Source organism: Aristolochia californica, unplaced genomic scaffold (assembly GCF_029961685.1).
Source record: "Aristolochia californica isolate CCGP_79_NKW_82.1479 unplaced genomic scaffold, dmAriCali1.0.hap1 SCAF_10, whole genome shotgun sequence".
NCBI lineage: Eukaryota > Viridiplantae > Streptophyta > Magnoliopsida > Piperales > Aristolochiaceae > Aristolochia > Aristolochia californica.
The window spans coordinates 5,215,866-5,230,849 of NW_027181771.1; the positions used below are offsets into that span (position 1 = coordinate 5,215,866).

The window sequence follows — 14,984 nt, forward strand, 5'->3', positions numbered from 1 at the left end:
GCTCTTTGCCTCGACGTGGCGTTAACGACAGAGGGGAGAACTCGTTTTTGTTCAACTTTTTTCTTCTGGTCAATTACCTCAACCCCTGTAAATGTGGAAATTACACTCAGCTCCTCTAATTATTTATAATTATTTATAATTAATTAAGAAGGGTGTAAGAGTAATTTTTAAGTTGTGAGGGAGGTGAAATTTTATACTACACTTACTATTAACGAAGGTAAGCCAATTGTAGTTTTATCTATGTAATTATAGATATTCGATAAAACCTAAGGGTATAAAGGTATTTACGCTAACCCTTACTTTCTGGTGCCGGTGGGTCTCGGTCCGATGGTTCAAGATGTCGAACCGGTCTGAGTTTTATAAAAATGAAAGAAACTTTATTATTAACTATTAATATTGAATATGATTTTTCATAATAATAATAAAAAAAAGCTCTTAATAAATTGGAGTTGTGAAGGAAAAGTGGTGACCGACTTTAGAAGCCCTAACGCGTCTTCGCGCATATAAGATCCTATCGGCGACCCGCGGTCTTATCAGGTTTCGGCCTCTACCTTGAATCTTCTTTCTTGTTCCCTATTCTCTCTCTATACTTCCCTTGCAAAACCCTAGTATTTTTTCTACAAATCACTCGCTTAGATCTGTTTCCTAGTTCTTCGTTTTCTTCTGTTTGGTGACTTGACCTATTCAGAATGTCGAGTGCTTTGGACATGTCGCTCGACGATCTGATAAACAACAACAAAAAGTCGTCAGGGGGCAATTCCAGGGGCAGAGGCAGAGGGTCCGGCCCGGGTCCTGCGCGTCGATTTCCGAATCGCGGGGCGAATCGAGCAAATCCTTACTCAATGGGAAAGGTAGGTTAAGGTTTCAATCTCTGTTACCCGTATTTACTCTTAGATTTAAGGTTTTGCTATGTTGATCGATCAATTTTCGTATCTGCCATTTGCTAGATTTTGCTATTTTTTTATTTTGATCATAAAAAAGATTTTTCTATTTTTTATTTTGATCATTGCTAATTAATATTCCTTTTCCTTGGTGCGGAAAACAGCCGATTCAAGCGCCGGAATCAGCTTGGCAACACGATATGTTCTCGGATCAGGTGTCTGGCTACTCCGCTTCCAGCGGGAGAGCGCCAGCAATAGAGACGGGGACTAAACTCTATATATCTAATCTGGACTACGGAGTCTCTAATGAGGACATCAAGGTTTGTCTCTCACTCTTCTCTCTTCGGTTATTGGCTCTGGATTCGCTCTTTGTAAACGAGAAACTGTTTTTTGGGTTCTGCTCTACCTGCTTCCGTGGTTTATGTATTTGCGAAATCTTCGATGTTGTTGAAGTGCTTAAAGTGTCTGTAAGCTGTGCGTATCAGTTTTGAGGATTTATTTTCATTAATTGCTCGTCACGATTGGATAGAAACTTTGGGAGTTAAAACCAAGGCTCCGACAGAGTTATAAGTTCACCAAAAGAACTCATTGAGGACGTGTAGGTCCTACTCTTCTGACAACAAAGATGATTTGTGAATGTCTGTTTTCCTCCAAGTGAACAAGCTCGTATATACATGAAAAATGAAGGAAACATGTGTGGCAATGGACATGGCAAGTAGGTTGCATTTCTCTTATCTGGTAAATTTGGTAACTAAAATTTATAAATTGAGATTGTGTAGGTCATGGCTGATCAAGTAGTTGGCCACTCTCCGTTCAGGTTAAGGGCTAGGGTATTTAGTTCATTAATGGTGGAGAACATATCCGATACCTGACATGGCCAGTGTGTTGTTGTTCTCCATTAGCGGCAGAGGTACATCTGGTGGTCGATGTTGGAATCCCTAGCAATTCTTATATCAGAGGAATTATTCTGAAGTTTGGTGCTTGAAAAAAGTTTACTCCTGTGATGCTTTAGTTGGTATTTGTCTGGATTTTCCATGTTCTTCTACACGATAAGTTTAATGTGCATACGTGGGAGTGAAAGGTGGAAACAAATTGTGAGAAATCTAGTTAGAATGGGTAGTAATTAACGATGGCTGATTAGTACACTTTCCGGCTGGTCATGGCAAGCAAGCTACTGGAGGTGAGTCTGGATGTTCTTTCTAGGAAAGCAAGGGTTGGGCTCCTTATTCAGTGGGGGATGTGGCAAATTAATTAAGCAAACAAGTGTCCGATGGAGTCATAGAACGTAAAAATCTACATTTTTATTTTGAAGACTATGGGTTTCATAATGAGAGGATCTTTCCACCTCTCTCCCTCTGTCTCTCTTTGTCTTTCTATCTATAGTGGTCATGTGGAGAAAAGAAAAAGAACTCATGGCTCATCTTATGGAAGCTGTCTTCATTCTGATCTCCATTCTCTGGGGAAAAAATTGAACTTGAAAATGTTGATTTGGGAACTGTCATATTATGTAAGTTGCTTATGATCTTCAAGTGTTATTGGTAGTGGCACCTTGATTTGATGGATGTTATTGTCTTTTTAAGAATACATAAAATTTTATTTGTAGCGGGAATTTCTATATAAAATTTCAGATGGTTGGTGTGCAGAGGTTTTAGGATTGTCAGTCAGCCTGACAAATGCTTTTTAAACTGACGATGATAATTTGTATTTCATCTCTTGTACTTGGTATCAATGTATGCATTGCTATTTATCATGATTTCTGCTTCAAATAAAAAAAAAAAGAGGATGATAATGGGTTCATTTTGATTCCAATTAACTGTATTACAACAGAATTTAATTTTTCATTCTCTCATGTTATTAAGGTTGAAAAAAAATGTTGAAATCAACTTTGTTCGAATACACAGTAGTCACACTTCTCTTTTTTTAAATTGTTCGGTCATTCTGTTTTGACAGGAACTTTTTTTAGAGGTTGGTGACCTGAAAAGGTATTCGATCCATTATGATAGGAGTGGAAGATCAAAGGTATATTATATTAGCAACTCTTCCTTGTTTGATTGGTTTATCCAGATTCATCTTCCTGTCCTTAGATTGTGAAAAGTGGTTCTATTTTTTTAGGGTACAGCGGAAGTTGTCTTCTCACGCAGGGGAGATGCTGTAGCAGCTGTTAAGAGATACAACAACGTGCAACTGGATGGGAAGCCTATGAAAATAGAGATTGTGGGAACAAATATGTTGACTCCAGCTGCTATGCCTTCAGTATCAAATGGCACCTTTGGTAGTAATCCAACTGGTGTTCCCAGGAGGTATGCTTTTCATTTTGTTAATTATCTCTTTGTACTGTTACACTACAGGTTTTTCTTGAAAACTTGTTGGCTAAATTGCTACAGATAAGGCGGTCAGTTGTAAGAGGGTGATGCCAGGATAAGACATCCACCATTTCCCCTTAAAATTTCATTTTATGTTATTTCTACTCTATTTGATGAGGAAGCATTTTCTATTATCATAGTATCTTACATGTTAGCTTGGTCAAAATAGAAGCACCCTGTACTGTCTTCTGTGCTTTGGTGTGAAATACTGATCATATGGTTCTAATTTTGTGGCGAGGTTCTTGTAGTGCACTAGTGGTTTCCCACTGTCAACAGGCACAATTCAACTGCATTAGCTTGTTTCTCTTCCATGTGTTATGAGTTTATCTTAGTCATTTGAAAAGAAAAAAAACTGCTTACTTGAATTAGGCATGATCTTCTATGCCGTAATGACATTTTACAATTTTTAAGCCAGACCTCTTCTGAAGTGATTCTAACCTCTGGAGTTGGCATCACATTCCTACAGCTGTTGGGTTGTTAATCCATGCTTGTAAAGTTTGACTTCTGCTGAACAGTGTATTTCAAATGTTACAGACTGAGACGAGAAAGTCATTTGTGGCTTGTCTTGTCTTGCTTAGAATAACTTCAGCAGGTTTCATTTTCAATCTTGAAAGAGTATTTTCTAAGAGGTTATGGATGGAAAGCATCCTAGAGTTTGTTCCGTTAATAGCTATATGCTACTGGATTGAGAACACAACATATGAACTTTCTTAAGGGGTTGATTAATTTTTATTTTACTTCTCGTTGTCAGTGTCGAAGGTTCTTAAATAATGGACTGGAATGTGAATATCCACCATGTTCAGTTAACCTGTCTGGTTGGTATATTGCAGTTTGCTCTGGATGGTTCACCTCCTCTGAGTGTGCTGTCCTATATATAACAATGTGACTGCAGTGTCAATTTTAGTTGCACTGAAAGATACTGTCAATTGTTGTTTAGAAAGAAACAGATCTTATCAAATGACTTGTCTGGTATTTTGTTACTATGAAACATTTAAGTTGACCCATCTAGAGAAATAGAAAGTTGACCTGTTTTCGTCCTTTGTTGTTGAGTGTAATTAGAGGTCCTAGTGGATTTGTGGGGCTTACTTTCTACTCTGTGCTTTCTTTCCCAGTGAATCAGAAGCTTGTCAATTTTTTATATACATTACTAAAATTGGTGTACCTTTCAATTTATTTCATGTGAGCTCTTCTGTGATTTCCATTTTCAAAAACCATCAAGACAAAACTTGTAAATTGATTTTTCCTGTCGGTTAGGTGCTGCAAGTTGACAGCTTCCTTTATTTGTTATCGAGAGCTCTGGAGTAGTAGTCTTTTTTTGCTTTGTACTTTTAACATTGTTGCATTGTACTGATTTTTTTTTCTTTTTCTGCATGCATTGTTTGATAGCAGTTGAGGTTGTGTCACTAACTTGTTGCTGATCTTCTTTTATTATGTTTTGGGTGCAGTGGAATGCAAGGAAGGGTTGGGGCTATTGAACGACCTCGAGGTGGCGGAGGTGGTGGTCGTGGATGGGGACGAGGGGGCCGTGGGGGGCGGGGAAAAGGCCGTAGTGATCCAGTTTCTGCAGAAGACCTCGATGCCGAATTGGAAAAGTACCATGCCGAGTCAATGGTAGTAAATTAAAGAACCATTTTGTTGGTCACTGCACCGTGTTCTGTTATCAGTATAGTATGTCCCCAGATACTTATGTATTTTACTGAGGCTGGCTTCTCTTTGGAGGTGGGGAAAACACAATTATCAGACTGTTCCTGGTTTGTGGGGCTTGGGGTATTCTATAGTCTTTCAGATTCAACACCCGTTACTTAGGTAAATGTGAAGGCTTTGGCGTGTAACATTCGAGAATCTGTTTTTGGTTTCTCTTGTATTTTGGTATTTTGACAGACAGGCAGCCCAAGCAGAATATGCCTCTCTTGATCAGAGAAAAAGCGAGGTTGACTGCTTGGGAAGGCTTGCAGCACCGTTGTGGCGGAGAAAGCAGCTTTAACTGATGTCAAGACAGAATTCGGGATGTTAGGAGAGAGCGCAGAGGACATATGGCCTTTTGTTTAATTCCAGTTCGTAAGTCAAAACATGTTTTTGTTTAATTCCAGTTCTTAAAGTCAAAACATGTGTGCTGTTGCTGACTTTTAGTTACTGTAAATGTTAGGCTGCATTAATCTAGCTAGGTTTTCAGTAGGGGTTGATTTCTTTCTAGCTTGTCTATGTTTTGTTGGATGTTCCAAGAATGTAAGTGGAGGTGATCACTCTATGATCTTGTGTCGTCGTCTTGAACGCAGAACTATGTGCGCTAGATGCGTTACCAAAATGTTCAATCTGAAGCTGTCAAGCTGCGTCGTTGTGAAGCCTTTTTATAGGGCTGGGATTCGGTGGTTGGACGCAACAAAATCTACCTGTTTAACCTAATGAATGAAATGGAGTCTGTCTGCCTAGCGAGTACAAAATCCGCCTATATTTAGAGCTGCTTGAGAGGAGTTAATCATGTAATAAGGAAAAAGAAAACGAACAAGAGAACAGAGAGAAAAAAGTTGAAGACGAGAAATTTGTGAAAGAAGGAAGTTCCCCCACATTACATAGGGGCAGCTCCTCACACGTTGCATTATTATAATCAACTTCTAGGTGCCTGGTTTTCTTATGAAATATATGATTATTTGCAATAAACATAAAAGTTCTTATGAAATATATGATTATTTGCAATAAACATAGTAAGTTTGATTTACACAACAAATTCATAGGTAATGAGACCTTCACATCAATTTTAGATAATAAGGAATATACCAAACAAACTCATATGTACTATATGTTATGGCCTATGTTCAACTTCTGCACTTGACTAAACATTTAACTTTTGGTTTTTACTCCTCAATGTGACAAGATTGGCACTTACAAAAATATGGAACCCACTTGTAGACTTCCTTTCAATTTTGCATCTTGCATATCAACATTTAAATATCCAAGTATTTTTGTATTCCCATGACACTTATATAACGATAATTTGTTCGGTGCTCCTTTAAGATATTGAATAATCTTGTAAATAGAATCTATATGAATTTTTTCTAGGAGATTCAATAAATCGGTTGACCAATCCTGCTGCATAAAGTATGTCAGGATGAATTATACTGAAATAAATTACTTATCCACTAAGGACATCTTCCCTAAAGAAATCTATATTCATTTCAAGAGGTGAAATAATGGGTTTTAACTCCTAGAAGTCCAACTTTATTTAGAAGATCCATAATATATTTGTGTTGAGATAGAATAATACCTAACATATTCCTTTCTACCTCAATGCCCAAGCAATACCACAAAATTCTCAAATCCTTTACTGGACAATTTTTTGAATAATGTTCTTTGACTTCTAGAATGCTCAGATTCACCTCAAACCATCCTCACAAAACAAGAAGTCATCATTGCATGGTTGAATTATCAAACAAAGCTTGTGGACTTTCTTTTAAGGCAATAAATAGCCTTGCTCAGTCTAAGTACCATCCCATACTCCCATTGAGTAACAAATCCAGGAAGATGCTCCATATAAACTTCTTCAGTTAAGTTGCCGTAAAGAAAAATATTTTTCACATCCAGCTAATGCATTTGTTACCCCACATTCATAGCAAGAGAGATCAAAATTCTGACAAAATTTAACCTGAGTAAGCAAGAAAAAAGTCTCACCTTAATCTACTCCATATGTTTGAGTGTAGCTCTTTGTGACAAGATAATCTTTATAACTCTCTATAGAATCATATGTTTTGCATAAGGGGGTGGGCACGTGTCCATTCAGGGTGGGATTTTTGGGATTTCCCTAAACCTGTACTTGACCCCAAAAATTGAACCTGAAAAAATCTAAAATGTCAAACCTAACCTCTTTCCAATCACTGCTCAGCAACCTCGTGCATGTCCAATCCCCATAAATTTGATTTAAACTTGACCCATCTCCTACTCATCCCCGTGTTGACCGAGCAATGACTTCCTTCTTGATTTTGATGATAACAAATGTAATTCTAGTATTTTAGATATATTTCCTTCAAAAGACATTAAATTCAAAGGTCTAAGCATTGAATCAACACAAGTTTCTCGAAGACCACAAGCTCCATGGAATATCTAACCAGTTTAGAAGAAACACCCTAAGGATAAGAAGAAAAATTGAAGACTAGAGTTTATGAATCATTGAGAAATGTCAAAACTCAGTTTAAGGAAGAGAACATTCATATTTTTCCAAAACTTGAGGTACAATACAAATTTTGGAGCTTTAGGACATACTTTGTATTCAAACATGTTTTTATAAATACACACACACATTTCATACATGTTAGAATCACACATTCTCACACTTTTAAAAATTCACATAGTGAATTGGCATTGGAATGATTGATCAATATATGCCGATGATCAATCAACTAGAAGTGCACAAGCCTGAAACATAAAAAATGATCGATCAACCAAGGTCGATTGATCAATCATCCAAAACATGATGAAATTGTGCTATAAAACATGATCGATCAATATTGTCCAGGCGAAACAAATTTCTTACTGATTGATCATACAGAACTTTGCCAATCAAAGACACAAAGCATGATTGATCATAGCAAAATCATTGATTGATCATATTTGTTATGCATTGTCAACGAGAATTTTGATTGATCGATCAACTTGAAATGTCAACCCAATGGACAAATATTGATTAATCATACCATCGATCAATAAGTCACATCTTGATAGAAAAATAGTTTTTACACATGATTGATCAATCAACCACTTTACACTGATTGATCAACGTAAAATCAATTTTTTTTAAATGGTCAAAAAATGACTAATTTAGCTTGGATTTCATTTTATTGCATACACATTAATCAAACTCCTACATTCTCCATTGTGAAGGCTGGAAGCTTGAAACTCTCAAAGGAGAAGGGTATCTCTCCAAGTACAAGGGTGTAACTTTTACCTTTCTTGTAATTTTTCATTTTCTGATAGGTTCTTCTAGAACCTTGATAAATCCAGATAGAAATGGCATGCTAGATCTAGAATCTAGCTAATCTCTTGGGGAGATTAAGTTGTAATAATGTACTTCCGATTACACGTGGCTTGAAGGAGAGTCAAAATCTCTTTCTTTTAATTCCAAGTTAATAGAGCAATTATCAGTAGAATTTCCCAATCACACGTTTTTGGGCAGTGAACACCAATAGGGGAATATCGATAAAAAAATATTTAGTGTTCAATTTGTGGTGTGTGATTTTTTTCTATTTTGTTTGCATATTTTTTTGATTTAATTCTTGCACACCTTAAGTTTTAAATATGAAATTCTCAATCTACCACCCTCTTGAAGCCACTTGGGCCAACACCCAGCCCATCCCCGACCCGTCCTACCCCATTTTCTATCCCCATATCGTCCTCGCAGGTTAGGTCAAGTTTATTTTCCTATATACTTTTGGGACACTTGTAATTTCATCAAGACTATAATATAAATTGAAGGGAAAAGAGTTAATCCATTAGAACCCTAAGGGTGAAGCTCTCTCTATACTCGTTCTCTTCTCTTTCTTCTCCTACTTGTCCTCTCTCTACACTCGATTACATCTCCTCTCTCCTACTTTCTTCTTCTTCTTCTTTTCTTTTCTTCTCTTGACTACAATGAATTAAACCCTAGCATCTAACATGGCCTCATAATAGGGATTCCAATGTTGAACTTCTAATACTGCTAAAAAATCTCATGCAAAGCTAAGAAGGTTGACCTTATGCCATGCAAGCTCTCAAAGCAGAATTTCAAATTAGCATACACTAGTGATTGAGAAATCTCTTTTTCAGCCAAGATATGTTTTAGTAAATTAAAGTCTCAATGTTTTGTCTTAATTCATTCATTAAGTCTTTCATTAAATTAAGCGAGGTTCTTGTTGTAATTTTGTTCATTCACATGGGAGGTATTCACTCTCAAAAGCTGAAATTTCTTTCCTCACCCAAAGCATGCCAAAATCGAGCTTGTTGATCATTTTTACATGGCCCTTTGATTTTCAAAAAATCCTCTAGGAAGGTACTTAAAAGTATCCTCCTAGTTTGAGAGTGTTAATAACTTTTTGTTGGCTGAAATCCTAATTTATGGTTTGGTATTTTTCCATCCATTGTATAGTTTTTTGTAGCTATTGAAACTTCTTATATCGTTGGTCTTTTGAATTAAACTTTGACCACATATTTTACTGATATCAAGATAAGCCATTTTCACTAAAGAAAAGAGATTTTTTTGTTGCTTTTGAGGTCTTTGAATTCAACATATTCATATTACTTTTGCTAAGATTCTTAAATTGCTGACTAAGAAACTTATTCTCTTAAGTTGTGCCAATATAAACTTGCTCTTGTTCTTAATTGAATTCCTAAATATCAATTTTAGTCATGACTATGAGTTCTCATCCTTCCCATGTTTTTTTTTTTTTTTGAAAATAATTGTCGTTCCCTTAGAAGGTGTCTCCAATTATTTGCCTGAGTCTCAATCTGTCAAGAGATTTCCCATCATTAGTGACTGGGATGGTCACCTAACCATGTCACATCTTCTTTTAAGGGACTAGGATGTAAACTACAAAAAATTGTAACAAAAGATGACACTATAGTAATCACTTGGCTGATCAATAGTATGGAAGAATTGGTGGGACACAATGTGATTTGTCTTGAAACCTCTAAAATTATTTGAATACTTGTTTGAAACTTTATTCTACCACTGATTGTCTCCAAAGATTGTATGATGTTTTTCAGGCCATGTATAACATCAAACATTTAGGTAATTTTAATGAGTATTTTACCTGATTCAAAGGCTTCTTGCAAGAATGGATGTTAGCTCATCAACACTCCATAAATGATGTTGTTCAAGAAACACAATGGGAAGAACTAATTGGAGGTATTTGTCATGCAAATCTTTAGCCTTATCTTGAGGTTGACAAAACACAAATTTTGAGTTCTACTATAAACCCCACCTTTTTATGATATTTCTGCCACCATGAACCAAATTCCAGCCAAGTCACAAGAACCAAAGACAAAAATTGTTGTCTTTGGCGATGGTTTCTCAAGATAGAGGATAATTCACTTTAGGTAGAGGCCAAAGTAGAAACAGTGGCAAAGGCTAAGACAGATACCAGAGTTTTGGAGAAGCCTCTAGAGGTTCATCTACTTTTTGGAATTGCTTCTATTGTAGATTGAATAACCATTTGGTGGAGAGGTGGGAAGCTACACGGGAAGCGAACTCACACGAATCAAGCCTTTGTTACCCTATAAAACAAAGAAGTTGGATCCTCACTATAACCAAACAAAAAAAATCTCACAAAGAAGATTGAAGTACTTTCAAAGTTGAAGCAAATGCAGGCATCGTCCACCAATCCTCCTCTTGCCATTATTGCTACTATAGGTATGTCATTTTTTTTCATGCTCTAGCACTTCACCTTGAATTATTGATTCAGGTGCTTCCTAACATCTTATTGGGAAACTAGGTAATTTTTCGACCTTATCTCCAACTCCTATTGATCAATTTGGTTTCTATTGTTGATGGCTCTCAAACCAAGCTTCAAGGAATGGGTTCTTCAACACCTTCCCCATCCTTGCTTATGTCTGATGTTTTGTTTATTTCCGAATTTCCCTTGAGTCTTATGTTTGTTAGTCAAATCATAAAAAAGACTTAATTTTTTTATCATTTTTATCCCTCTTTTGGTATTTTTAGGACGGCTAGACCAAACATGTTGATCGGTAGAGACCATGAAAAAGGAGGACTTTACTTTATAGATAATGGAATAACTTTAACAATGACCGTTGCACCTCCACATACTCTTCAATAAACTATTCAATGACACAATAGTTTGCGGCATTTCTCTTTGAGAAAACTCCACTCTTTAGTTTCTTATTTGAAATCTATTTCTAATTTATCAAGTGAATCTTGTGAGTTAGGCAAGCATCATAGTAATATTTTTTCTTCTTGGTATGAGAAGGTTAATGTTGATGAATAGGTATGGAAGAGTCTCACATGACTCTCACAACAAGAAGTTTTACATAGTTAGAATTATTAAAGAAGGAGGTCAGACAAAAGAGTTTCAGTTTAAAGGTGTTTTAGTTATATTACTATTCTATTTACGTTCAATTGTTCAATTTTTCTAGGACTTATCTTTTAGAGTTTAACTTTGGGTGTAACTGGGATAAGGGTAGTTTAATTGTGATTGGAATCTACTTGCTTCCTCTATTATAAATAGAGGTTCATATACTCAAATTACAAGAAGTTAGTGAAGTTTTTCCCTTTTCCATAAATTCAAGATGGTATCAAAGTGGGTTATGTGAGTTGACTCAGTCAACCCACAAAGATAATGTAATCATTTTCTGATCTATCATGTCAAGTAGTTTAGGTTTGTATTCAATCTTTTTTCTTTCTTTCCTATTCCAGTACCCATTTTTTCTCGTCATTCGTACCTCTATATTGAATTTTTAATATTTTCAAAGGAAGACATGTAAGTCTATTTTCTACCTTATGAAACTAATTCTCAATATGAGCTTTTGAGAGGGAGATATCAATCTCACTAGGGTCAATGGTCATGCTAGCCAAAGAAGAAAAAAACTCACTTCAACTATATTACAAAGTCTAAAATCTATCAAATTATTTCTCTCAAAATAAATATATTTTATTATGTTATAATTGGTGGAAATATGTAGAAGTCTATTTTCACAAGGATAAAATTTCATGTCAATCTGATTTATATTTAAGAAAAATTTTGCATCGGTCTGCAAAAGTCAAGATACAAAACAAAGAAAATCAAGAGGTCATAAAAGATTCAAGAAGAAATTTTTTTATGTCAAATTACATATCAAATTAAATCTCTTTGACTCTAGTTTCTTGATCAATAAACATTTTGCTATTCTGAGCTATAATTTTGGAGATATCAATATCCGACGTAACAAAGGTTAGTTTTGCCAAAAATCTCTCTGTTTCCTGTTTTCTCTCCTTTTATCTCTGTTGAAATATATGATGTAATTAGGGTGGCACCGATGTAATTAGTTTACGTTTCTTGACTCTTCTTCACTCTTATTAGGGTGAAGGGTATACTTATAATATTGGTAGTTTTGATACCTATAAATATACCTTATTGGGGAAGGTTTGGATCAAGTCCATAACCTCCAGTTTTCTCCCAATGGTGTCTCATTTTCAGGACTCACATCTATGGTTTTCCAGGAATAAAAAAAAAACCATTATTTTTTTATTTGCACATATTCTATTTTGTTTTTCGTCATTACTGAAGTCCGTTTCTGTTGCTGAGTTTTTTATATTTCTGTTGCTCGGTGAATGAGTTTGTAAAGCATAATCAGCCTCTTCTCTGGTGTGTTTAGTGTTGCATGAGTTTGTAAAGAAGATCCCTTATTACCAGAAGAGAAGAAGACATTGTTGCTCTAGTGTTTGCTTTTCTCTACGATTGTGCCTCATTACTCAATTTGGGTCTGTTACAGAAGATCAAATGAATTCTCCATGGAGGGAAGAAGGCAATTACAAAACTAATTGTCTACTGGTAAGTTTCTTTTTTCCGTTCCACAACTTCTGCCTGTTTCTATAAGTTCTGGGACTCAGAAACTGTAATGTCTTGTTTTGTTCATGCAAGCTTCAAAAGAAAGCTTAAACAGCATAGTTTCCAATTTGGAAACAATGTTGAGAAAGATTGAAAAAGGAAAGCCTTTCTGAAGGGAAGGTCTTATTTTTTTGAAAATTTTATATGCGTACAACCATTGTGGTTCTTCCATTCTGGAATTCAAAATGAAAAGGGTTTGTTGTTGCTGTAAAAGAAGTAGTACGATGTGTTTGTTGCTGAAATATGTTGGTTTTGTTGAAAACTATTGAGGCTCTAGCTGGACGATGAGAGTCTTTGGTCATATTGGCTAGTGGTTAATCTTCATCCTCTAGTATACTGCTGCCATGGCTTCGTTGAAGTTATATTGATTCTCTGGTATATTGATTTTGTTATCCTCTGGTTTTTGTCATCGTCTCAGGGATCATCTCTATCTTCCGTAGTGCCTCTATCTTCCATGTCTGATTTACTGAAGGATTCAGTAAGGCGTATTCAATCTACCAAAGGATGAGGCCACACCTCTATCATCTAGAATTTTTGGAAAGTTCAGCCAGCTATCCGATAAAATATTTTCGTTCAGGATTTTATCTACATCATTTCTGGAATTCTTTTTGTTGGTATTGTGATATGCCCGAATCTAACATAGGGAGGAAGACGATGAATAGGAAGGATCGTTGTGAGCTTTTGAGCTTTTGAAGGAGCTCCACCCTTAGGCCTCGTGAGAGAGAGAACCCGATCACATTTACAACTAGCTTAGACTAATGATCAATGCTTCCTCTTACATTCAAATGACACCCTTATAAAGATCAGGAATGTCCCTTACACAGCCAATGTAAAGTCATAGTTCTAAAAGGAAATTACATCAATGCCACTAAGAGAAAATAAGAAAATTACATAAGTCACCCTCTACGTCTACCTGCTACTCTGGATGCTATGGAGACCATAACATCACTCCCCTCCTAGAGAGCAAACTTGCCCTCAAGCTCGAAGGTAGATGTGCGGACGTCGCCACCCATGCACAAGTGGCAACCTAGCCAATACATCCCAAAAGACCGGCCTGTTAGGAGCAGAAGGCATAGGTACTTAACCCCAGGACCATAACATCACAGCCCACCTTCGCGAGCCGACGTCCATGATGGCTTAACACTCAACGACGGGGGACGGGTCAAAATCCCATAATCCCTTACACCCACCACGTCCTGGGCTCAATACACCCGAGCCGGGGAACTCTCCTCAGGGATAAAAACTCGGGACGTGGGAGCCTGCTCTGATACTAGTTGATATGCCCGGATCTAACACAGGGAGGAAGACGATGAATAGGAAGGATCGTTGTGAGGTTTTGAGCTTTTGAAGGAGCTCCACCCTTAGGCTTCGTGAGAGAGAGAACCTGATCTCATTTACAACTAACTTAGACTAATGATCAATGCTTCCTCTTACATTCAAATGACACCCTTATAAAGATCAAGAACGTCCCTTACACAACCAACGTAAAGCCACAGTTCTAAAGGGAAATTACATCAATGTCACTAAGAGAAAATAAGAAAATTACATAAGTCACCCTCTACGTCTACCTACTACTCTGGATGCTATGGAGTCCATAACATACTGCTATTATCCTATACACTCACGGAGGAAACTCAACGGAATCAACAGCTAGCACTCAAATTGATGTCCGTCAAGAAAATAGTGAACCAGACAACCATGGTTCATATTCTTCCCTAATAGCTCACATAATTTGTTCGCTACAGCTTCTCTGGGAGATATCTCCAATGCTATTTTGGAAACTCCTTTGTAGATTGATCTTTCGTCCGCTGCTTCTCCGAGATCTCTTGCCGTGATTGTCGCCTGAGATCTCTCGATCTCTTCGGCGCCGAGGAGACGCACTGCTATGATCGGAAAGTCATCTTTTGCTGCTATCTTCGGAAGTATTTTTTGAAAACTCCTCTCACACACATTAATCTACTGGATTGCTATTATTCGAAAAATTTCCTCCCAAAGAACTCTTTGCTTCCGGTCACTCTGTTCGGAAGTCAGGATGAAGACACTATTCATATATTTCATGTTTCCTAAGCTAGGAAACATGAAATAATCAGTCGGGTCGCTCTGTTCTGCCGAGACCTGGACTCGCTTGAGTCAAGCTAGCGAGCCAGCAAACTAGCCAACCTGCCGACCCGAGG

General features: G+C 36.8%; 1 protein-coding gene across 1 annotated transcript; it reads left to right on the forward strand.

Moving 5' to 3' along the window:
• The first annotated feature begins 484 nt into the window (after nt 1-484).
• On the forward strand, nt 485-5,437 carry LOC137934436 (THO complex subunit 4A). The gene is made up of 5 exons (XM_068778766.1): nt 485-851; nt 1,046-1,201; nt 2,832-2,900; nt 2,994-3,181; nt 4,690-5,437. The coding sequence occupies exons 1-5, from the start codon at nt 690-692 to the stop codon at nt 4,865-4,867; spliced, it is 753 nt and encodes a 250-aa protein (XP_068634867.1). The 5' UTR covers nt 485-689; the 3' UTR covers nt 4,868-5,437.
• The last annotated feature ends 9,547 nt before the right edge of the window (nt 5,438-14,984 follow it).